General features: G+C 46.7%; 3 protein-coding genes across 5 annotated transcripts; all 3 read right to left on the reverse strand.

Annotated features, from left to right (window-relative positions):
- Nucleotides 1-699: 699 nt before the first annotated feature.
- Nucleotides 700-12,532, reverse strand: LOC117139427 (cadherin-23). 2 transcript variants are annotated; one of them, XM_033301722.1, is made up of 9 exons: nt 12,379-12,532; nt 11,276-11,583; nt 6,732-7,096; nt 5,166-6,663; nt 4,842-5,103; nt 3,167-4,781; nt 2,803-3,105; nt 1,592-2,733; nt 700-1,531 (listed from the first exon to the last, which is right to left on the reverse strand). In XM_033301722.1, the coding sequence occupies exons 2-9, from the start codon at nt 11,424-11,426 to the stop codon at nt 1,405-1,407; spliced, it is 5,463 nt and encodes a 1,820-aa protein (XP_033157613.1). In that variant the 5' UTR covers nt 11,427-11,583; nt 12,379-12,532; the 3' UTR covers nt 700-1,404. The 2 variants fall into 2 exon arrangements, with proteins under 2 accessions (XP_033157613.1, XP_033157612.1); XM_033301721.1 differs by having other exon boundaries at nt 12,362-12,532.
- Nucleotides 12,533-13,258: 726 nt separating this feature from the next.
- LOC117141557 (histone-lysine N-methyltransferase 2D) lies at nt 13,259-15,987 on the reverse strand. Its single transcript, XM_033305064.1, has 2 exons — nt 15,751-15,987; nt 13,259-15,504 (listed from the first exon to the last, which is right to left on the reverse strand). Exons 1-2 carry the CDS (start codon nt 15,862-15,864, stop codon nt 13,339-13,341), a joined length of 2,280 nt encoding a protein of 759 aa, XP_033160955.1. The 5' UTR covers nt 15,865-15,987; the 3' UTR covers nt 13,259-13,338.
- Nucleotides 15,988-16,843: 856 nt separating this feature from the next.
- LOC117141163 (proline-rich extensin-like protein EPR1) lies at nt 16,844-22,186 on the reverse strand. Of its 2 annotated transcripts, XM_033304501.1 has the most exons (4): nt 21,985-22,186; nt 19,567-19,635; nt 18,762-19,507; nt 16,844-18,182 (listed from the first exon to the last, which is right to left on the reverse strand). In XM_033304501.1, exons 1-4 carry the CDS (start codon nt 21,985-21,987, stop codon nt 17,243-17,245), a joined length of 1,758 nt encoding a protein of 585 aa, XP_033160392.1. In that variant the 5' UTR covers nt 21,988-22,186; the 3' UTR covers nt 16,844-17,242. The 2 variants fall into 2 exon arrangements, with proteins under 2 accessions (XP_033160392.1, XP_033160391.1); XM_033304500.1 differs by having other exon boundaries at nt 16,844-19,507.
- Nucleotides 22,187-25,498: the final 3,312 nt, after the last annotated feature.

Genomic DNA, 25,498 nt, shown 5'->3' on the forward strand with positions numbered 1-25,498 from the left:
GGGATCGGGGCAGGACCAGCATCATCCCCTGTTTTCCCGCCCGTTCTCTCGTTCGTTGCCAGGGGCTAATGAGCGCCGCACATTAGTTTTAACAACATTTATTATTTATGGGTTTTTCCCTCCTCCTGTCCCGCTCACCCTCAATGCATCCGCATGCCGCCTCCCTCTCTCTCACTCTTTCACAGAATTCTTACTTTGGACGTTACATTTTCACTTGCCTGCATAGTGACGCAGTTCCCAAAATGAAAATGGGAATTTGCAATTACTCGAAACGCGGCAAGTTTAATTGGAATTTCGAATCCGGAGCGGCTCGTTAACAACTTAAGTCAGGATCTGGGGGTACTCAAAAAGGCTCGCAGGCGGGCGAAAGGATAATCTGATATTATGATTAAGTGGTTTCTTCGATTAGTATAAACTGTAATGCAAATTAAAAGCAAGGTCATGAAACTTTACTTTTAAACTTCAATTGGCTTGGGTTAAGCAATGTTTTGATTAAATGAGATGATTCAGTTTGTATTCTTATTAAAACATAACAGCTCAAAAATCCAGGTAATTCAGATATAAAATCAATAAAGTCCATCGGTACTAGCCACATTTAATGTCCTCACCTTCCGGATTTCAGGCCATTAGTGGGGATACGATTCATTTGCATATCACTTTACGCGGCAAAGCGTTGGGAGTAATGAGTAAAAGGTCGCGTTTTTCGCACTTTTGTAGTTAATAGAATTTATTTGCACACATGTTCACATTGGACAAACTACTTAGTCGTATATAAATATATTTACTTAATAGCGAAAGCATATGCATTCTGTTTGAAAACGGGAGACTCATTTTCGGTCGACACGCACATGGCCTGACTTGGACTCCTGGTCGAGGATTGGATTGTGGAGCTGGAATTGGGCGTCGTTTGGAGCGATGTTTATACTGCACTTGTTCGACATGTTATAGGCAAATAGGCGATAAGATAAATATATAAAAATAAATGCATTCCAGACCTGCCAAAGTGCCAAATGAAAACCAGCAAAATTCGACAGGGAAACCAGCACTTCAACACAAATGACACAAAGAACTGACTCGACTTAGTCTAACCATTTCAATTGAAAAATCCCTACGCTTTATACATTACTTTATATTTTAACACTATACTAGTCTAATTGGTGCTACACGTACATTCTAGATCACGCGCATAGTATGCTTAAGCTTATGGTATATGGACTGATTTGGCATTCTATCGTCTACCAATCTCTGCCAGAAAGAAGTCCCGGTTCGCAGTTGCCGAGCGGAGATCCTGGGAGATTCGGGATCTCCGCTGGTGCAAAGGGGGCTTGAGTCTTGGGCACTAGTCTACTAGGTTGGTGGTCAGTGGTTGAACCTGGACCTTCCCGTGCAGAAGATGAGCTGCGGCTACAAGGGCCCGTAGATGGGTTCGGAGTAGAGCACGGCGGGCATGGAGTAGCTATACGAGGTGGCTGTGTGCTCCGTGGGAGTGCGTAAACTTGCCTGAAGACTCCGCTTACTATGCCTCTTTAGCCTGGAAAAGGTTAATAATGAGTTAGGATCATGGAAAAGGTCAAGGCCGCGTCAAACTTACTTTTTCTTCAAACAACAGGCTGTGCACAGGGAAACCAAGGCAGCCAGACCTATGAGGGCGGCCAGGAAAACCAGCCACGCTCCCGCTGAGGTCAGCATTCCCGCAAAAATAGCTGCAGCATGAGTCCTTCTCACCGAGCAGGATTCCACCTCACTGACCCCATAGGCGGCGTATATATCTATCAGTTCCTGCCGCAGCTGCTGCGAATTCATCAGCTTTTGCATCTCGTTGAAGGACAAGGCAGCTCCATTCTTGAACATCTGGAAACAGGAGCTGGTGGCAGTGAAGTCCAGACTCATGTCGGGCCTGGTGAAGACCTGTGTATCCAAGACGTGCAACTCCAATCCCAGGGGCTTCAGTTTTTTCTTCAACTGCTCCTGGAACGGTCGGATATTGTGCTGGATCTCGTTTGGAGGTCGGGCGAAGACGAACTTAAGCAGCGACTTGTCCCGGATGACAAACACCTTGAGATTACTGTGGGCTTGCCATTTGGGTTGTACTGAATTGTTGGCCATCACCCGCATTAAGAAGTAACCATCCACGTAATCCGCGAATGAACCTCCAGTTCTCAGTTCCCCAGTTCGATTGTTCAAGGTGAAGAGATTCTGTAGGTTGCCTACGGCCAGACTGCGACTTCTCTTATAGAACTGTGGCACAAAGGTCACGTTCTCAATGGAAAGACCAACGGGTGGAGCCTCTGCATCCGCGTCGCTGGCTTTCAAAGTGGTCACCACAGTGTCGATAGGCACATTGATCCTTATACCCACAGTGGGATCTGGCTGCTCGAATTTCGGCAGGTTGTCATCGATGTCCAAGACTCGAATGTTGATGCGCAAATGTGAAGGATCCTGTCGATCATAGGGATCTCCAATGAACTTGTAGCCAGGCTCGCCCAGTTTCAGACACTTAATCGTCAGAGTAAAGGACTCAACCTGCTCTCGATCAATAGGTTTTTGGGTTTTGAGAATGGCCAGGCTTTCGTTATTTCGCTCTATCGTAAACAACTGTTCATTATTTCCATCAATGATCACGTAATCAATGGCAGCGTTCTCGCCGAGATCCTCGTCCACAGCGCTGAAGTTACCAACTATGGTGCCAGCCGGCTCCTCTTCTCTTACCGACATGCTCAAGGGTCCTGCGTCCTTTAAAAGGATAAAAATGATTGTCAGTTCTTAATCTTAATGTTCTTCTAAAACTCTTCCATCACTTACAACTTCTCTTGCGAATCTCGGTTCGTGATCATCCACATCCAGAACTGCAATCTGAAGGATCCTCGTCACCGACTGCTTGGGCTGTCCATTGTCACTTACTTCCAGCAGAATCCTGTACATGTCCTTTGTCTCCCGATCCATCGACTGCCTAGTGGTTATCAATCCTGAGTGAGCATCAATAACAAAGGCTTCGGCGTCTGGAGTATCTGGCAATATGCGATAAGTAATGGTTCCGGATGGGGTGTTTTCATCATCCGGATCGCTGGCAATGACTTGAAATACTGGAGCTCCAGTAACAGCATTCTGAAAAGGTAAATTTAAAGGTTATTTGAAAACGCTTTAAAGGTCGTAAATCAATAACCACCTCTGTGACATTCGCCATTTGTCCCACCCGAGGAGACAAAAAGTAGGGCACACCATCATTGGCGCTGACATCCCCAATATATATCCTGACATCGGTGTCGGTGGATAGGGTGGGCTGTTTGGGCATCTGGTTGCCGTTGTCCTGGGCACGAACAGTTAGTACATAAGGATGTGCTCGGCCTTTGCCGGTAAGATTACGTCGGGTGGATATCAGACCACTCTTGGGATCGACCTTGAAAAGCCCATTGGCCTCACCCTCGTTAACCAATTCGTAGTGCACCTCGCCACCCAGACCCTCATCCGCATCCACAGCTTCCAGCTGGAGAACAAACGAATCGATTTGCGCGTTTTCCGGAATCACGGTGCTATATTTCTTCTGAGTAAACTCCGGAGCGTTGTCGTTCACGTCCAGTACCTCTATCTGCAGCTCCACAACACTTTGCTTGGCATCCGTGGGACGTCCAGGAGAATCCTCCGCCTTGATCTGCAGCTGAATCCTGGGTGTTCGCTCCCTATCGATGGTCTGCCCGCTGGCCACGATTATTTCCCCAGTTGTATTGTTAATATCGAACAGCATGGCGTGCTCGCCCTGCAGTGAGTAGATGATCTTGTGGTAGCCCAAACGCTCATCACGGGCGTTAAGAACCGCATCCTTGTCCAAAGCCCTCACCCGAATAACTCGCTCCGGATGAGGCCTGTTCTCGATGATGGTGGCTTGATAGGAGTTTCGTTCGAAGCGCGGACTATTGTCATTCACATTCTCCACGGTGATATTAACTCGACTGACAGTGCTTCTTTGTCGATCGGCACTGTTGGCGCGAACTTGCAGCTCAAACTCCGGACCACTTTCACCCAAGGCTTCATAGTCCAGCCGCTTTTTGAGTATCACCTCTCCGGTACGCTCTGCCACTTGGAAATAGTCCACTAGCTTGGGTTCTATCAATTCAAAACTGGTAATCGGCTGTCTGGTGACAGGATCTTCCGCCTGCAAAATAAACAGCGCACTATCGATGGGCATTTCCTCCTTAATCTTTACATCGATCACGGGTCTTGAGCTTGTCCAGCCGGGATTCTTAAACACAGGATTGGTGTCTTGGAAGGACTGCACGTAGACGGTAACTTCTGTGCTGTCCACCTGTCCCTCGGGATCCACCTCTGCATTGAGATCTCGAACACCGACGGTGAAGATTATGATGGCGGCTACATCGTGACGAAGCGTTCCATTGACAAAGATCTCACCACTTTGACTGTCCACTCGGAAGGCTTCCTGCAGTCGGTAATTGCTTCGATTGGCTATGCTTACGCCTGCCTTTGTGGTGGCAGCGACAGGTCCAACCATACTGTACTCCAGTTTGGAATTAAGATCCTTGTCGATTGCCTTCACGCGAAGGACACTCTCACCCACGGCTGTCCTCTCGGATACGTACGTCGCATAGCTGTTTTGCTCGAACTTGGGACGCTCGTCATTGATGTCCTTCACATTAACATACACCGTAGTGGTGGCCGTTTCCGGGATAGGAGTTCCGGAGTCCACAGCGTTCACTATGATCTCAAAGCTGTTCATGTTTGAGTCGCGATCGATCCGGGCTTGAGGCGATACAGTGATTAAACCAGAACTGCAAAATAAATTGATAAGATTTGATTTAAACTTAAGTGATCATTTAGGTAATACTGACAGTTCATCAATCTCAAAGTTGTCGTTGGCCCCCACAATCCTGTAACGGAGTAGGCTGTCCAGACCATCCGGATCGTGGGCAGATACGGAAGTGACATTTGATCCTGCAGCGGCATTCTCAGGAATGGAGACTCGGTAGCTGGGCGGGCCTATAATGGGTAGGTTCTCCATATTTTGGAAGTGGCCTCGGAAGATGGGCCGTTGATTACCGGAAATGCCGACGCGTACCAAAACACGAGTGGTGTTAGACAAGGAAGGAATGCCTATGAAGATTATTCATAATTAATGATTATTTCCTTTTATAATTAATTAGCAAAAAACTCACCGAAATCAGTGGCCGAAACCACCAGTTCGTATTCACCCCTCTCCGTGTCCATTGATCGCGCTGCCTTCTGAATCACAATCTCGCCCGTATCAGGCTCGATCCGGAATACATTTCCAGCAATGCTGTTCTCGGACACAATGGAATACTTAACCCGTCCATTTCCTTGGGAGGGACCATCTGCATCGTGGGCACGCACAAAGAACTGGGGCTCAAAAAGGGCTGCACCCTCCCGAATAGTTCGACTATATTCCTTGCTTTCGAAGTTTGGATGATTGTCGTTCACATCGGTGACACCGACGAACAAGTTGGCATTGGCCTCCCGCTGACCTCCGTCGATGGCCACCACTGTCAGGCTGTAGCTGCTTTGCTTTTCGTAGTCCAGAGGTTTCAGCAGATAAACGCCTCCGGTTTCCGGATTCACATAGAAGTTGTCCGCACCGAAACCCTTGAGCACGTAGCGGACATGTCCAAATTCACCGGAATCCAAATCAGTGGCTTTTACGTGTCCAATTATCGCGTCCACAGGAAGATTCTCAGCTGCCGTAAAGCGATAGGTACCTTGGTCAAACACAGGTGCATTGTCATTGGCGTCCAGCAGATGGATCTCTACCCGAGTCTTAGCCTTCTCCACGCCCTTCACGGAAGCCACCAGATCGAACTCAAGCTTTCGAAGGTCAGGATCGACAACATCGTAATCCAATCGACTAGCATTCAATACCTTGACAACCACTGGTGTTCGGCCTTGAGATTCAGCGGGAGAAACTTCAAATACTCCGGCGGCATTAAACACATCTCTCAAAGAAAGCTCATAGCGACTGTTCTCGCCCATGTCGCGATCATCCACGAAGATCGAAAGTCCCGGCAGAGGCATTCCAGTAGCTAGATTCTCCGTTATAGAGACATTAAAGTGCGGTTCACTAAAGGTGGGTTGGTGATCGTCCACATCGGTGACCACAATGGTTACTCTTGTGATGGAGTGCTCGGCGGGAATAGCTCCATCGATAAGCTCTGTAGCTCGTATTGAAAACACATATACCCCACCATTTTGGAGGATCTCGGCATTCTCACGATCCAGTGGCTCCGATGTGGTCTGCAGTACTGCCGTTCCCTCTCGAGGATCTCCAAAGGGTACAAGCTCAAAGTGTCCGAAGGGTTCATCTTCCAGCGATAGGAATATTTCCCTTGGTATGCCCACATCCCCATCTACTGCCTTCACTGTCAGGATGCTTACTCCGGCGGGAGTGTTTTCCGGTACTGTTGCGGAGTACGGAGCATTGGTAAAGATTGGCGGTTGATCCTGGATGTCGATCACATTGATCGAAATGGTGGCCAGTGAAGAGAGGCGGTTATCCAATGCACTGTCCGAGGCCGAGATGGTCAAGATGTACGAGGGACGACTCTCGAAATCCAGCTGTTGCTTCAGCGCCACTCGGGCTGTATAGTTTCCGTCAGATATTTTCACGGCCCGCACTTCAAAGATGTCGCAAATGTCATTTTCCTGGAGTAGCAATGAATACAAAATAAGACATGTACAGGATTACCTCATATTTAATGCATGTAACGTACCTCAACACACTTCATCTGAACCTCAGCGTTGATGCCCTCATCCCGGTCGACGACCACAATGGGTGGCTCCACACTAAGCTCCGAACCCACGGGCAAGGATTCGCTAACACTGGCGGTGTATGGTCTGCCCAAGAAAGTCGGCTGGTTGTCATTGTAATCCCGTACAGAAATCACACGCCTTTGGGAGACGGTATTGGGCTCTGTTCCGTAGATACCTTCGTCTGTGATGCTAATGATCACCTCGACAGTGTCCTGGGTTTCTCGATCCAGCTCCTGGCGCAGGCGCACCACTCCTGTCTCCCGATCCACCGAGAAAACGGGTCCGCTGATACTGTACTTCAAGCGACCTCCTTCCGGATCAGTTCCTGTAAAATAATAGGGATTTCCATATTCATTAATAAGGTTAAACAATGCAGGAACTTATACCTTTTTCTTTTCAGAATTTATGGGCTTAAGTACAAATCGTACAAATCGTAAACCAAATAATATAGATCGGAAAATTTCTTACCGAAATTGAACAAAGTAATAAATCAGTAGCAAAATAAGATAACCATATGGATACTCTATTTATCAAGATACATAACCAAATTTGATTTCATCCACATATTTATATCAATTCCCATAAGGATCCAGTTTTCTAAGCAATCAATGCATTTTCTGAATGTGTGTGGGACGCGTGTTTTGGACAGCCGGCAAGTGCAACAAATTAGTTGGCGACGGTTGAGTCCCGGTGTTTGACACGCTCGCTGCTTTAATTACAGGTAATCCGAGCCAGCGTCATAGGCTGTCACTTCGGGAAGTCGTTCAGTGGAGCCGCCGCCGTCGGTTTATGTAAAAGCGTGTGAAAAATGCTAATTCGGTTCCCACAACCTCCTGCGCCGTTGACTTTTCCAGTCGACTGCGGTTTTCCGGCCCCTCGGAACTAGGGCAACTAGTTACCATAGTTGTGGGTCTAGCCCTAAGTGGATTGTGTCATTCCCCGGCAATTTCTCTTTCTCTGTGCCCACAGAGTCTAATAACAGGAAATATATCTACAAGTATTTGGTTCGGGTAGCCGAAAAATTCCAGCTCGGGGGCAACACGAAATTACTTTAGAAATTCTACCAAAGCAATCATGGAGAAAAGAAAGAAAACAAATGAACTCGGGGAGCTTACAAAAGAAAACAGAGACCACTAAGCGATCGGTCGGGAAAACCGCTTTTGGCAGACAGATTTTTCAAGTTTGCAGGGGGTAGGGGAGCGGGCACTGGAGAACTCAACGTTGGGAGCGGGTTTGTGGTACACCGACAATTGCAGCACGACCACAAAAAATAAGTCACGGCCCAAAGCGGGAAGCAAACAGGCACAGCCGCTCCTCCATATAACCAAAAATAAAAAACATGCATACCTCATGCATTTCCCTGCCCCCCAAGTACCCCGAACTTTATTGGTCTATCCCAATCCCAAACCCGATCCCCCTGCATTGGCGCGTGAGTGACCGTTTTAACTTTTCAATGTACATAATCATTTTTTCCAGCTCACACTTACTCATACCACGTAATCATAGGGTATGTGCTGTTCTTAAAGCAAGTGAACTACTGAACTGGGTTTCAATATAAAGATTTTAAAACATGGATTATCAATTTGCAATATTTATTTCAATCAATATTATTTCTATAGAGATCAAGATGCTGAGTAAAAATTTCACCATTCGATGTTGAGAAACCACTTTATAAATGACAAAAAGATAATCATCTGATATCCGCGAAATGGATCTAAAGTTACAAAATGCAACCGATCCCTTAGATACATAGGGTATCTCTAGATCAACCCTCTCCACTTCTCGATTCCCGCTTGTTTTCTCTTTATGAATTCTCGTGTTCGATTCGAGTACATACGGTGTTTTTTAGGCAATTGGGGGAAAAGTGGAAAAGCTGAATGAACACTGTAATTGCGGGTACGTGCGAGATGTGGAAAAGCTCTGCTACTTTTCACTTCGCCCAGCATGGATGCTTCCATGGAGGGGGAGGATGTAATTGTTGTGGTTACCATTGTTGCTGTTGATGCGGCAGAAATAATTTGTGATTTCATGCTTGACGGAGCGTATTAGTTAATATTTTGGTTATTATTACACATGGAACAGTGGATAAGCCGAAAGAAGCGAAAGAAACGCCCGCCATGTGCCAACATTCGTTTTACTCAGTGTTTTTGGTATGGTAAAATGTGTAATTAAGTGGGTATAAAAGGAAAACTCAAGCGGCTAACCGATAGGAGTTTTCTCTGCAACATTCCGTGCAATTAAATCCTCAAGTTTCGACACCAGGAGGCAATCCCAGCGGATTTTGGGCTTATGCAACGATTGACACTCGGTATTGTCTGGCAATCTCGGATTATGTTGTGCCCGATATGGATTCAGCTCAGTTTCCCGGCTCACAGTTTAGGCCGAGCAATTTCCTTGGCCTGGTCAGTTTTTCCGTTTACTTTTTTCGGTGTCTACCAGTGGTTTTCCGCGACACTCTTGATTTCCAACGCACCCAGCCAGAGCAAACGTGTTTCGTATCTCACGGATACCGCTTGCAAAACGAACCAGTCTCCATCTGCATCCGAGTCTCGGCATCGGTTACATTTGCAGGCGGAGTCACTGGGCGAGCATCATCCAAGGCGATTTGGCACACGCTCGGCAACCAGTTAAGACAATGCCCCATCTCATTATGAAGTTGCCGTGGAGCAGCATCAAATTGCAGGCCCGAAGCCGCCGCAGCTGCAAATGTATCTCAATCTCTTAACTGGGCCTCTGTGTTAGGGTGTCATTTGGCTGAGGAGCAGGTGCAAACTAGATCTGCCTGTTGGATAACATAATTCAGGGGGAGTGGCTGGCCCGCCCGAAGTTTATTAAGTCTTAGTATTGCCAGAGACATAGGAAATCGACTCTCGATTGATTGCCACTCTCGTTCGGAGTAAAAGTGCTGTTTTCATTCTCTATCTAATGGGCGCCATTAGCTTGCCACAATCTCCATTATCGTGGACTAACACTTATCGGTGGTGCTACGCACAAACGTGTTCAAATGCATTTCCGCCTGCTCACCTATCAGATACATATGTCTTTGGCTGTCTTTGTTTGTTTTTGTTTGTCAATTGATTAGCAAACTGCATTCTCGGGCGAGCTAACTTCAAAAAAACTAGAAACCAGAAACAGAAAAGGAAAAAAATAAACAATAAAAACATGAATATCTTGTTGGCTTATCGAGCATTCTTGCAGATCCGCACTGCATATTTCAAGCCAAGTGGCATTATGCAATCGCCAATATATGCTTATATATCTGACGAATGCGAGATACGAGGGTGCTGAAAACGTGCGGCGACCACAAAAATCCAATACTCCGCACAAGGTTGACCCGAAGTAGGTGGGCCACCCAGACCATTGCGGTCCACGAAATGAAAGTCACCACTGGTAATTTGAGTTATGATCAAAAGCTAAATTACAAAATTATTAGAGCCAGTTTTGGAGGAATGTTTGCTTGCACCGAAGGGGAAATACCCTTTTGAATAGCCTATTTAGCCAAAGACAATTTCAGCGAAAGTAACGAAAGATAGAAAGAAAATTACTAAACGTTAATTTAATTATGCTTGTTAATATAACTACCATAATTATGGACCTTAAGGGCCAACACCAGAAGTGTCAAGTTTACTTGATCTTAATGGATAAAATTATTAGGTCATTTTAGAGGCAATCAATTGTATAACAATTGAATCACTGTTCCAACGAAAAGATTTAAATATTAATAAATATTGTATTAATGAGCGGAACTTTTTAAACACAATATAAGGTATTTTTAGTATTCTTATGAAAATTTAATTGAACATTAGTTATATTATTAAAGACTTATCTCTTATGAGAGTCGTAGGATTTCAATTTATTAATTTTTGCAGATTTCATTGCGCCAAAATCGAGTTCTTTTATTTAAAGATTGTTAGTGAATTAATAAACAATTGTTCTCTTAAAGATAACAGATAAACCAGATAATAGGTTATTTGTTAATTAGACCAAGATCGTGACTGAGTCAGTAGATACTTTATCTACATAGTTTTCTTGTACGAAAGCAGACCATCTTATCGATATTCTTTGCAGCTTATCTTATTCTATCATAGTTGAAAACTCAAATCTGATTAACTGTCTGTTCTATTCGGATTAATTTGTACTTAAGTACTAATATAAGATGCATGTGGCCTTTTTAAATATCCATAAAAATAGCCCGTATATGTAGTTACTATTAATTCCAACTTCCCACACTAGGCCACGTTTTGATCCATCTCCTTCTTTATTTTGGCCAAAACAAAACGAACTACTGGCAGTGAAAGGCATTGCCACAAACTGCGTGGGAATTGGGCTATGGGTGTTCATTGTCTTTTGCGATGCAATGAAAGCCGTGAAGCAATTCCGCATAAAATTATGAAACGTGACGGCCCCGTACTACACATGTTGATAAGATGTCGAGCATGCAATCTTGGCCAGAACTCCCCCCACCAGAATTCGAATAAAAATATGCGACCTGGTTGCAACTCACCTTTCAGCTGGAAGACGGGACTGCCGACGGGTGTGTTTTCCGAGAGGCTAAATCGGGACATGTCGCCCGTTCCGGGGACGAACTGCGGCGGTTGGTTGACCAGCTGGCCGGCGGTCAGGCTCAGAAAAAGTGGCAACAGCAGCGGCAACATGTTGCCGTTGCTAATTTCAGTGCCGTTAGGTATCCGTATCCGTTAGGTCCGAGTTTCGATGGTTGTTTACGCGAGTATTTGGCACATGTAGAACGACACAGTTTCGTTATGATTCGATCTCTTTGCTCTCTCACTTCGCTTCGGTCGCGTTCTTGGACTGGCCGAAATGCAAAACAAACTCTGGTTATTTATTGGGCCCGAAACAATGAGTTTTCAATGCTAGCCGCTGCACCGCCCCCAGTTGGCCTTGTCGCGGGTTGGCTCAAATGAATGGGACTGGGCTGAGGCTTAGATTGAGCTGATCTTGCAGAATTGCTTATCTTAGCCTTGCCGTTTGAACTTTTGCCAGCTCTCGATAGCATTCCACAAATGATGTGCAAAGCGAATGTGGGTATATGTATATGAAACAAAAAAGCGATGTTCCGACGAAATCTAAAAGAAATTTAGTAGCGAACAGAAGATTTCACTTTATGCACATGTGAAAAGTGGCACATGATGATGAGGCGGCTGCTGTTCGCCAGTTCCGATCATTGGGCACTTCTCGGCGATTGGCAAATGCGACGATGATGGCTTTCTTTTGGTACCAACACCACACACCACAGATCGCAAGCAAAAGCAGGGGAATGTGCAAAAGCGGCTAAAGCAAATAAACACAGGCAGTCGACTGGTTCAGGTATATAGTATGGTATGGTATAGTATCCGAGTAGGTATCTATGGGTTCTTGTTTTGGCCGAAAAAGAACAGCAAATGGAGAGCGAAATGGTGGAGAGCAAGAAGGAGAGAGCGTGGCGAAAAAGCAGGAAGCAAATGCAATTTGGGCGGCTTAGGGCTAGCAGTTCGGGCAAATAAACTATAACTATAACTTAACACTAATGCGGAATGACCATTTCTGGTCAACTATTCCGCGGTTATATTTTCGGTTTTGGCCAACGCACGCAAAAAACACACACACTCGAAACCGCACAACGGATGACGCTAGGGTCCGAAACTTGATCTTGCGCCTTGCTGCTCTTGTTGTTTTTGCTGCTACGGATTGCTCTAAAGTATCTCGCGGATGCCGATTTGAGTCGAGTTACAAGCGCGACAACGTCTGTACGAAGCGACGCTCGCTTACCTTCTGGCCGGACTTACCTGTTGCTGCCCGTTCTTTCCCAATGAGAGCCGCTCACAAAGACTCGGCTCGGAATACTGGTTTTCGGCTCTTGCCGGTTCTGTTTTGCTGCGGGTTTCGCGCACGCGCATTGGAATTGGCAATGAAAACTGGCCGTGAAGTTTGAAGCCCACTTTTGGGCTCACGAAAAAAGTATTTTCGGGATTCATTAAAGGTGTTCTGGTAATTCCTAAGAATATTTCTCCACCCTGTGATGTTAAGATACAATATTATGATGTACGGATTCTTCACTTAATAAATAATAATTAAAAACAAAAAAAAAACTTAAAGGTGTTCCTATTTACAAACTATAGCCCTGCTAAATTGGTCTATATTTGTATATATAATTTAACTTAAAATGAAGCAAACTACAACATTCGTAAAAAAAATTACATACAGAGATGTAAATTACTTCATGTGCCTTTTAAAAATAAGCCTTACCTTCAGTGGTCAGTTTGTTTAAAATTTCAGAAGAATTTTTATAACTTAAACATCAAATTATCAATTTACATATTAACTAAATCCATTCATTTTTTATTAGTCCACTACCGAATAAATTAATTCAGATAAAATGCCAAAACATGATTTGAATAATAAAAAGCGTCTATGTTAATAGAAATTGAGATACGTTTATTAATAATATTATAAATACAAAACATTCAATTTAACTATATTTCATTTAATTATTCAAGGTGAATAAGTCCTTGCTCTGCGGAACAGCTAGCCCTAACTTACTCTAAGTACAACTAGCGTAGTTAATGGTTAGAGAGCATCGTCCACCTGGAACTGTATCAGATCCTCGACGGGAAAGCGGAAGAGCGAGGCGGTCTGTGCCTCCGCTGCCATCTGTTCGATATTGGCGCTCTTCGGATAACGATAGTGCTCCTCCGCCGGCGTTTTCCTATATCGATAATCCTGCCGAATGCTGCCCAAGGCGGAGTGATCTGAAAGCTCAGCTGCCACAATAGGATGCTCAAAGTCAATCAGCGGCAGGTGATCACTGCGCGAAATGGTACTGGATCGATTTCCTGGCTGGGATTGCAGATGTTGCTGTTGTGTCGCTTGATGTTGCTGCTGGGTTTGATTATGCGACGGATGATGTTGCTGCTGCTGCGACGGATTGTGTTGTTGCTGCTGCTGCTGCTGTTGTTGCATACCAGTGCCACTGCCATTGACTGCCTGTCTTGGTTCAATGGGGCTGGGCGGATTGGGTGGCGGCAAGTCATTCGAGTTGATCATGTTGCGTTGCATGTTGTGATTGTAGAACGGATTGGTGGAGGCGCGAATTGTGGCAGTTGGTTTCTGCTTGGGGAACACGTTCAAGTGTAGCATGATGGGATTCGTTTGGCTGTCCACTTGACCCTGACCCTGTCCAGAGCTCTGTCCGTAAATGGGCTCATCAGGATGCACGCTCTTCGGTGGCGGAAACTTGTGGGCCTGGTTGTGGTACAAAGCCTGCTGCTGACTGTATCTGGTAGCCTGGTCAGGGAAGACTACGGGCTGTTGGGTGGGAAACTTAAAGGGGGTCTGGTAAATGCCTTGACCCATCTGATAAGCGGCAGCCGTGGTTCCAGTCAAAGCAGCAGGCGAGGGGAGGGCATAGTCCTGCTGGAAAGGATGCCGCATCACAGAGGCAGGACGCGAAGGCGGCAACACAGGATATATGTCCAGATTGACCTTAAAAGGAACCCTTTTCAGATGCGGCTGGCGTGTGGCATTCAGCGCGACCACAGGTTGTGCAAAATGCTGGTGCACGAAGGGATCTGCCACAAAATGCTGCTGACTGCCATGCTCCAGTAGCTGTTGCTGCTGTTGTTGTTGCTGCTGCTGCTGTTGCAGTTGCTGCTGGAGCTGCTGCTGTTGCTTCTTTTTCTTCTTTTTAGACAATGGTTTTCCGTTTCCCACTGGCTGCATGGCTAACAAATTGACATCCTGCGGAGAACGGGGCTTGTAGGGATACAGCTGATCAATGGCCACCCTTTGATGGGGCATCACACCATGATTATACCATGGCATTGGCATAGACATCATGGGGAACATGGGCATCGGTATGGTGAACTGCATCTGTTTCTTGTTGCGCTTTCCGCGAAAGAAGTTCCCTATACCACTGGACTTGAAGTTCTTGAAAGTACCGGCGATGTGTAGACCCGTAGGCATCATCACCATGGGTGGCAGCTTACTGGGCGCTAAGCCTCCGATGTGCAGGTGCTGCAGGATGTCCTGGATGTTGTTCAGCTCGGGACGACCCTCACCCTTGGTGAACTGCTCGGGCATCGGGCCTTCGTAGGGAAAGTGAAACGGCTTGGGCTTGAACTCTTCCTGACCTCGAAGGGCTCGGGTTCCCGGAGTTTCGGAGTACTGCCGACGCAGCAAACCCTTTGTGGGCGTTGGCGGCGGAGAGGGTGAGCCCAGGGACAATTGCATATCCTGGGTGGTGAGGCGCGGTGGGCGTGGCATCTGATCTCTCAGCAACCCCCTCAGAGGCGTCATGGTCGCCGATCGCTTGGGCAGGCGCTCGTAAACATGGGCGTCGTCCGTTTCGTGCGACGAAGTTGCGTGTTGCTGCCGTTGCGCTTTCGTGCGCCACGTCCCGTAGATGGGTGCAATGTTGCTGTCGGCACGCTCCAATAAGTAGGCGGTTTCCCCAGCAGCTCCCTGCGTCGCCTGCATCTGCTGCAGATGCAGCTGCAGCTGCTGTTGCTGCTGGCGCAGGTACTGTTGCTGCTGCTCGTGCTGCAGTTGCTGCAGCTTGGCCCGCATCTTCTCGATGTCGCTGTCGCTGTCCGAGGGCTCGGTCTCCGTGGTGGCCTGGGATGGCTCGTCCGCTGAGGACTCAATGTCGTTCAGAGATTGCTGCTGTAGATGCTGCTGCTGGTGCTGCTGATAAAGAGTGGCTGCGGAGGCGACCTTCACTACCATGAGAGACATCTGCAGGTACACACAAAATGAAATCAAAGATAGAGGGGTTACATGTGCTTTAAGATAATTGTTTGGTTTGCCGTTTAACAGGGTTACTTCGAATTGGAACTCGGGAGATGTGCAATTACAGCTCCCTTTGCTCATATCAAGATTTTCACGTAATTGTAACTCAAAATATGTAACCAACATATAAAAATTGACCAATTACACTGAACTGCGTAACGTAAACAAAAGACGTTCGAATCCTCCACTCACTATTGTGTACACCAGGATCAGGCCCATAATCCACCGCCTGCCTTTAGTCCAGCAAGGATCCAGTCGCGTTCGAGTGTCCCGTTGTCCTTGACCGACTGCCGACTGCATGAACATCTTTCCGGGATCTGCTGCTCGAACCACTCGGCTTGCCTATCGCTTGATAAATGTGGGCCTGAGCTTCTGCCTCATCGCGGATCGCAACGATGACTGAGTGCAACTGGGAGCTGGCGGCGCCTAAAAAGCGTCGGTTATATCGGCCCAAGTGCAACAGCTTAATTAGAAAGTTTAATAGAGTTTGGCTGCGAAAGCAAAACAGCAAGCTACAGACAGACAAATAAATTAATTGCTCAGGCGAATTCGTGCTCCCAGGCAAGTGGAAAAGAAAGAGATATTAAAAAACGCATTGACCATGAAAATCTGAAGATAGCTGCGAAGTAACTAGAAATATCTTCGGGGCTAATGAAACCGAAGTGGTTATGCACTCACGAAGGAGCTGACTAGCCATAGCTCTACTTTATATAAGTAAAATACTTTTTAAACGGGAAATGGTAATATTAAGTAAAGATCAATAATAATATAAAAAACCAATCCAATATGTAACTAGTCATAAGTTCAAATCACACTTCAACTATATTTCAAATTTGACATTTAATTATAAACTAAGGCTAAATTATTTCATTTTTCATGAAAATATACATCGCTCAAAGTAAACATCTATTTAAATACCTACTCATACGAACATTTCAAACCTATTAACTAAGCTAACGTGTTTCACATCCATAACTTAAATTGTTAGAGACCAGAAGTGGAGGTCAAGGTTAACTCTCTAACCTGCACTTTAGTCGCTTTATGGCTTGCAAGCAACGATCTCCTTAGCATAGTCGTAAAAACCGACTTTTAAGATAACTCCGAAAAGAGGAGAGACCAACCAGACCACAAAATCTCCCGGACATGGCTTCATCCCATTTCCCGGTTAGGAGTGAAAAAGAAAATGTGTTATTATTGTTTGTTTGGGTTTCAAACATCGCACATAACATAACAGGACCGCATGTTATTTCCGCTTCCCAAAAACAGAAGAAGAAAATGCTTGTAAATATTCGAAAAACTTATTTTATTGTTCAGGTTTCAGCGATCCGAATTAAAAGTTTATTTAATCGTAATATAGAGCTATATAGTCTTGAGCTGGCGTCCGTCACAGACGACGGCCGCCCATCGATCGTAGAGTAGTGGTAGAACATAGCAAGAGTTGGATAGACTGTTAGCTGTACAATTGGGGCACTCATTTACAATGATCCCTAGCTGTATGAGTATGCGATTCATTAATTACAAAAATAAAATAAAAACAAACAAGTGTCGTCCTTGCAGGCGCACCAGTGGCGCCCTCTAGCACCGCTGGCGCCGGATCGTGTAAAGTTAGACTGTACGAGAATTGACTAGATCAATCTAGCCCTAGACGATGGCCCTATCCCTAATCACATCTGGATCTCTAGATCTAGAAGTTGAAGGGGATGCTGGGCACGGGGTATTGGTAGCCCTGGTGCTTGGTGGGTGCGGGTGGGACGTAGACTGTGGTGCGCTGGGTCGGGGGTGGCACGTACACGGTGGTGCGCACGGTTGGTGGTGGCACGTAGACGGTGGTCCTACGGGTGGGTGGTGGAGGTGGGCGGGTGGTGCGCACAACAGTGACGGGGGGCAGGTAGGTGGTTGGGGGACGGGTTGGTGGACGAGTGGGTGGTGGAGGAGGGCGGGTGGTGCGCACAGTTGGGGGTGGCAGATAGGTGGTTGGTGGGCGGGTTGGTGGACGGGTTGGGGGCCTCGTGGGTGGCAGAGTTGGCCGAGGAGTGGTACGAACAGTGGTGCGCACGGTGACCGGTGGCAGAGGCTTGTTGGTGGGTGGCAGGTAAGTAGGAGCCGGGGTGGTCAGACGACGAGTGGTCGGTGGGTAGGTTGGTGGCCGGGTTGGTGGGCGAGTTGGTGGTGGGGTGGCACGGGTGGTGCGCACAGTTGGGGGAGGCAGGTAGGTGGTTGGTGGCCTAGTTGGGGGCCTCGTGGGAGGGAGAGTGGGACGAGGAGTGGTACGAACAGTGGTGCGAACGGTGACCGGGGGCAGAGGCTTGTTGGTGGGTGGCAAGTAAGTAGGAGCCGGGGTGGTCAGACGACGAGTGGTCGGTGGGTAGGTTGGTGGCCGGGTTGGTGGGCGAGTTGGTGGTGGGGTGGCACGGGTGGTGCGCACGGTAACGGGAGGCAAGTAGGTGGTTGGTGGCCTAGTGGGGGGACGAGTGGGTGGTGGAGGAGGGCGGGTGGTGCGCACGGTAACGGGAGGCAAGTAGGTGGTTGGTGGCCTAGTGGGGGGACGAGTGGGTGGTGGAGGAGGGCGGGTGGTGCGCACAGTTGGGGGTGGCAGGTAAGTGGTTGGTGGGCGAGTTGGTGGCCTGGTAGGAGGCAGAGTTGGACGAGGAGTGGTGCGAACAGTGGTGCGCACGGTGACTGGTGGCAGAGGCTTGTTGGTGGGTGGCAAGTAGGTAGGAGCGGGAGTGGATGCACGGGTTGGTGGTGGTGGTGGCCTAGTTGGAGGACGGGTTGGGGGGCGAGTTGGTGGTGGGGTAGCACGGGTGGTGCGAACAGTTGGGGGAGGAAGGTAGGTGGTTGGTGGACGGGTTGGGGGCCTGGTAGGAGGCCTGGTAGGAGGCAGAGTTGGACGAGGAGTGGTACGAACGGTGGTGCGAACGGTGACTGGTGGCAGTGGCTTGTTAGTGGGTGGCAAGTAAGTAGGAGCCGGAGTGGTCAGACGACGAGTGGTCGGTGGGTAGGTTGGTGGCCGGGTTGGTGGGCGAGTTGGTGGTGGGGTGGCACGGGTGGTGCGGACGGTAACGGGAGGCAAGTAGGTTGTTGGTGGCCTAGTTGGGGGACGAGTGGGTGGTGGAGGAGGACGGGTGGTGCGCACAGTTGGGGGTGGCAGATAGGTGGTTGGTGGGCGAGTTGGTGGGCGAGTCGGTGGACGAGTTGGTGGCCTGGTAGGAGGCAGAGTTGGACGAGGAGTGGTGCGAACAGTGGTGCGCACGGTGACTGGTGGCAGTGGCTTGTTGGTGGGTGGCAGGTAAGTAGGAGCCGGAGTCGACGCACGGGTTGGTGGTGGTGGTGGCCTCGTTGGTGGTGGTGTTGGACGACGAGTGGTCACTGGTGGCAGTGGCTTGTTGGTGGGTGGCAGATAGGTTGCTGGTGGACGAGTGGTTGGTGGCCTAGTTGGGGGCCTCGTTGGGGGAGGAGTCCTTGGTGGTGGTGGTGGAGGAGGCAGACGGGTGGTCACTGGTGGCAGTGGCTTGTTGGTGGGTGGCAGATAAGTTGCTGGAGGACGAGTGGTTGGTGGCCTAGTTGGGGGCCTCGTTGGGGGAGGAGTCCTTGGTGGTGGTGGTGGAGGAGGCAGACGGGTGGTCACTGGTGGCAGTGGCTTGTTGGTGGGTGGCAGATAAGTTGCTGGAGGACGAGTGGTTGGTGGCCTAGTTGGGGGCCTCGTTGGGGGAGGAGTCCTTGGTGGTGGTGGTGGAGGAGGAAGACGGGTGGTCACTGGTGGCAGTGGCTTGTTGGTGGGCGGCAGGTAGGTTGGTGGTGGCGTGGGAGGCCTAGTGGGTGGCCTGGTGGGTGGCCTAGTGGGAGGGCGCGTTGGCGGCCTTGTTGGCGGCTGGGTGGTGCGGACGGGCAGAACGAATGGAACATCGGGCGGGGGGTAGAAGTATCCCTCGGCTGCACGAGTTTTGCGCTGTAATAGGTGGCTTATAAGTACCTGTTGGCAGGGAATCGGCAGATTTCCGGACTTACCTCATGGGTATCGGCCGATGCGGTGGCCACAGCCACAACGCAAAGCGCCAAGACGAACAGTGCACTTCTCTGTGGGTAAGGAACGGAAAACACAGTTTGGTTAGTGATGCTACATATTGATGGATTTCGATGGTGTTGCCATACAGAGGTGCTGAGACTAACGACTGGCTCTAACAACCTGATTGCGACTAATTGATCGCCTTCTAAGCTAATCGCCTATTCACGCTTCGTGGCAACTTGGCCGGGGTCGGAGGAGGCAAGGCAACTCCGCTGGCCTGCAGTTCAAAACTGTGGTAAAGTTCAGCCAACAAACAGCCAAGCCGGCGAATCGATTTACCATAATGCATTGAAAATCACCCGAAATGCTAACGCAGACATTCAACTTTGAGGGGCATTAGCATCTCTAGGTCAGTCCCCTCCCCCGGAGCTACGTATGTAAATATCGCAGATTGGCGCGATTGATACATAATGCCCATGCAAATGCCGAGCGACACAAGAGATGTGAGCTCAATGGGGATCCGAGGAAGTAGCCCCTGAATTATGGCTTCCGACGATGCTGTCAGCGGGTTTATTTGCATTTGTCGCTGGAGTTTCGGCAAGGTCATTGCTAGTTAATGAAAGTGCTCGTCGATGGCCGCAGATGGCCAGTGTCGATGAGCTCAATTAATTGGCTGACGGAGAATTTTCGGGGGCTATAAAAATAGCCGATTATGAAAGAAACCGGCCCGGATCCGGGCCCCAAACTCCAGACCAGTTCTAGCCATGATTATATAATAATCAGCCAAGACTGGCCATAAAACTAGTGAGAAAACGCAAAATTAGCATACGCATCTGGCATAAGAAGAATAGTAAGCCCCGGGTGTCATTTATAACCAAATCTGTTAGATTTTAAGCCATACCTCCAAAACCGACTGGGTCCAGTTTCATTTTTGGTTTCTGATTGTTTGCTAATTTCAAAAATATTTGATCTTTGTATGTAAATGATTTTAAATAATTTATGCTAATGAACCTGAACTTTTGGCTGTTCTAACTTGTTTTAAATATCGCATCAGCCACAATTAAGCTGAGGAATTCGAGAACCAACTCGGGTTTGACTTATGGCAGCGGGTGGTGCTGAAAGGTTAGAAAGTGAAAGGACTTGGAGAGATATTTGCAGGGGCAGAGCGATTCCCTCTACTGTTCAGTATGCTAATTGGCAGCTAATTAATCTCATTCACACCGCATCGAGGGCAGAGCCCCAATGCCAAGACTTTTGGGGCAACTTAATTTGTCCAAAACTGTGAGAGATTTGGGTGAATTAAAGTCTGGGGAAAAGATCAGGCGGCCCTTTAACAAATGAAATCTTCATTGGCAACAACAATGATGGTGATTAATGGACGTCTATTCAATGGCAACGTCAAGAATTTAACTTAAGGCAAAGTTTTTATGGCTATTTACCTAAATACGCCAATCGCAAATTGCGACTAGCAAATGTCAGAAGCAAAAGCGAAAATTATGGAAAAAAAAAACAAGTTTTAATTTCATCTTCAGCCATGTCAATGCTGACATAGAAACTGCCGCCACATGGCAGAATGCACATGCAGCTGGTCCATCCTAATGACTTAATACGCAAATTGCGGATCGCGCCAAGGCGATTTGCTCCGTGGGCGGCCAACACGGCGTATGCGTAACATTGCACTCGATGCCACTTGCTCAATTTCTACATGGCTTAAATGTCAACCGCCATCTGGTCAACTCTTAACTCGAGATGATAGCCCGGGTCCAGAGCTGGACCCTCGACAAAATGTGAAATGCAAATAGATGGCGATTGAATTGGAACTGCAGTCGGTGTTGGCAATTTATTTGCTATTTCTTCTTGTTTGCGATGCTTGGGTATGCACAGAGAAAAATCGGAATGAAGTTGCCAGCTCAAAAGCCCTATCTTATCTTATAGCCCTTTTTTAAGATTGTACTCCTATGAACTGATAGAACATCAAAATGTCATTAATGTCAAACTATATCATGCTTCTTTAGTATCCTTTTTTACATAGATACAAGATGCTCGAATTAATGAATTTCTGAAGATTTTAAAACAATATTTTAAGCTAGATAACTGACATATTATTTTAACACAAGAAATGTTTCAGTTTGTATTTATAACTGCTACTAATTTAAAATTCGTAAGATTCGTAACGTGTGTGTTTCAAATATTTCCTGTAGTTCACAAGCTCAAACTATAAAACGTGGAAACTCCCTAAATATGTTGGACTAACAAAACTGATACTTTTTATCTTCATCTGCACTGCTTTTCCTTTGCGAAATGTCTGTCTTGTTTGTCTTCACACCGAGGGACACTTGTTATTTCGTTATTTTGCACTTTGCACACGATCATTGTTCGTTTTGGATTGGTTAGATTGGATTGGAACTGGGTTCGGTTACCATGGTGTACACTTTCGGACTGCTACAAACGGCAGTTGCGGTAATCCCGGGTGCGTAGGTAATCCTAGGCGGTGTGCGTGGTTAATCCTTGCGGACGGTACTGTGAGGATCGGAAAGGAGAAGACGCGACCGATCGTATCAAATTCAATGGACGATTGAATTTGATCGATGCCAAGCTAAGTTGGTTTAACTTCTAGGTCGAGTGTGGAATACCAACTAAAGCATCAAAACTTGTAGATTTTCTATATATACTCGGACCCAGCATCTGCCCACTTGGGCAGCGGCGTCGGCAGAGGCATCTTCACCTGGGCGACAGCTGTTAACACACGGCCAAAAGCCGAAATCGAAAGCATTTTGGCCAGATGAAGATGAGCCGAATACGAAGCCTCTGCCGCTGCTGCCGCCTCAGCCTTCGTCGACAGCGACGCCGACAGCTGAATGCTGACCAGAAAGCCAACCAGTCTCGGTTGTTTGATGTTTGTGAGTTAACAGCCAGATAACATGGCTAAGACAAAAAGGCAGCCAAATTGAGGCCCAGCAATTATGGCAGAAGAGCAACTAAGCCAGACGCACCATCCAGCCATCCGACCATCCACCAACGCCTGCTCTTGTTGGCATTTCTATTTAGCCAACTCCGATGGCTGGCAAATATGCTCGTACTTTTGGCAGAAGTCTGCGGCGAGTGTTAAACACGTTGTCGTGCAGCGTTTAATTTGGTAAATGGGTCCGAGCCACCGAATTTCATCAATCGATGAGACAAGCCGAAGCTGAGCTTGCCGATCGAGAGCCAAGTCAAGGCTCCCATCGAAGCTTGCCAAGGCAAATAAGGCCGAGAAGATCAGGCGTTGGCTAATGGCAATTACCCCTCGGAGCAGGCCTAAATGCAGTTGGAGTTGCGAGTCGATGTTGGAGTTGGAGTCGGCCAATTGAACATGAACCGGTTGACTTGGCCAAAAATGCGTGTGCCCGGGGGTCAGCAGATGGCAGCCGGAGTTGAATGTTAAGGTAGGCTCAGCTCGGCTCAGCTCATCTCTGGCTCCGTGTCAGCCGAGTGACCTTTAAACGCACACTCGAAGATCTCGATGATCGCTGATCGGTGTTCAGTGCTGCATTCTTCGAGCGACTCCCAAACGGGTTTCGGCATTTGTCATCGCCTGCATTTCGCCACTTTAATAACTAGAATTTATATATTCGCAAGCAGTCACGTCTAGATTTTAATGAACCAATCAGAGTGACACCCACTGGCCACGCGCAGTCATGAGCCGGCCCAAAATAGATGTGACTTTGAACTCTTTCGGCCCAAAAGGTGCGTGGTCACTGGGTAGTCAGGGTCTAGAAAAAAAACGGAACGGAACAACACCCCGAGGAAGTGCAGCCGAACGGAAGTCACCCCTGCGGCCATCAGACGGCACTTAGAGCCACATTAATTCTTGGCTTTTATTACATAATTGCTGGCTAACTATTCGGGTCATAACTTGCTTCGCACATCCCCGCAAAGGCAATGACACTTGGCGGCGACTGCTGACATTTCAAATTTGTCATTGCGGATAACTGAAGCGACTGAATTGTTTTTATTATTTCTTTTCAGTTTTTGGCGCATTGAATGCTTCTCGACTGCCGGCTAGAGGAAAAGCCTTTTTTTGTCACCTCATCCGACATTGCAACAGACGATTATTCAACGTCTTCCATGTCGAGTGGTTGATAATTTGCTGCCTCACATTTTGGACTCCACTGAAGGACGTTGGCGGTTGTCGAATCAAACAAGCCTGTTCTAAACCGCATTCTAGACAGGTTGCTATTCAGATAATTTAAAAATAAATTTGTTAATCTAGGGGAGTTTCAGAGCTCGTATGTGAATTGTTATGAGCCTTTGTCTTCGGGCGCGGAAATCATAATATCTAGTTTTTCATTATGTTTTATCAGCATGGAGATCTTGTCTTGGCGCTATTTCCGAATGGTGCTACCGACATTATCTTGTATAAATGGCATTTTTAGTCATCAAAAACAAAACGAGAAGCGGGGTAAACAAATCTTAAATCATAAAACTAACTACAATTTGTTTTCTGGTAAATCCAAAAAAAATCCTCACAAAGAACCATCTTCTGCAGATGCAAATTTTTTACAGAAATGTAGCAAACAACTTTAAGACAAAGATTTTTCCCAAAAAATACAATTTCTTTAACGTAATTTTTAGCTTAATTAAATTTTATATAAATCATGTTAAAACTACTGAGAAGATTAATTGTATTCTTAAATGCCTCGACGCTTGTTTTTAAAGACTTGTACCCATTCAGGTAGACACTTAATATTACTTATCTAATCCTAGAGCAAATTAAATACCCTCACGCACCGGCCATTAAAATTGAAATCAAGTCTCTTGGCCAGCAACACGAAAAAGTCAACCGCAAATCGGTTAATAAAAAGTGTTCGCCGAAGAACAGAAAGCCGAGAAGAAGATGTCGCCACTGAATATTTATAAGAAGGCCGATGACTCTCTACCCACCCAGCAGAAGATTCACGCATCTTTGAATGGATAAAGAAGCGTCTCAGAGTGCGTGGATATTCAAATTTCGCGGATCTTGTCTTGGAGGGAATCATATAAATTTCCGAGTCAAATGTCACGTCACCTGCGTCAGCGGTTGGAGGAGAACGGAGCACCGAAAGATTGTTAATTGTGCTTATGATTTATGCAAATTTGTCCCAATACATAACGCGAATCTCTGGTAACTTCTACATGGCTTCTCTCAAGGCGGACTATATTGTTTTCTGCTTAAGATTTATACTTATGTAAATCCGCCAGCTAAACAGACGCCCAACCCGACTAACTAGTTTGCCACATTGTTTCGCTTTTTGTGCTCAGTTTAAAATTTGGATTCGAGTTCTAGTCGAGGAAGTGGAATTACCAAAGGTTTTATAAAAGGTTCGAACTGGATTTTACAACACAGCAACTTTGAAATGGAAAGTTCTTAGTAGGAAATATTTTGGACAATTTTTGGAAGTTCCTGAAACCCAGGACCAACATAATTTTAACATATAACTGAGTCCTGCAAATCCTCCTATAATATCACTTTAAGTATATACAACAAAAAATACGATAATTAAGTATTAAACTGAACTATATTCGGGTTATTTCGCCCTTGAATAAAAGCCATATTTCATTCATTGACTCAATTAATCAGGCTGACAAAATGTATTCGAATATCGATTAAGTCTTTTAGCCATATCTAGATGGGCTGAATGCAAATAAATAAAGGCTGACTTATCGACCAATGATCTGTGAAACATTCACCTTAAATTGATTTAGATCGGCCAAAAAGACCTAATTAATTCTTTCAACAAGTTGTCGCTCGCCTTTGTTTAAACAATAAAAAGTACAGTTAGAAGAATTCAAAACAGAAATCCCGACCGTAAATTTATGAATATGATTTGGCAAAATGTAAAATGTTTGCAATACGAGTGAATAATTGTTAGCAATCGCATAAACAACTTGCTAACGGCATTTAGTTAATGGATA

The sequence above is a fragment of the Drosophila mauritiana genome, chromosome 3L (genome assembly GCF_004382145.1).
Source record: "Drosophila mauritiana strain mau12 chromosome 3L, ASM438214v1, whole genome shotgun sequence".
In the NCBI taxonomy this organism is placed as follows: domain Eukaryota; kingdom Metazoa; phylum Arthropoda; class Insecta; order Diptera; family Drosophilidae; genus Drosophila; species Drosophila mauritiana.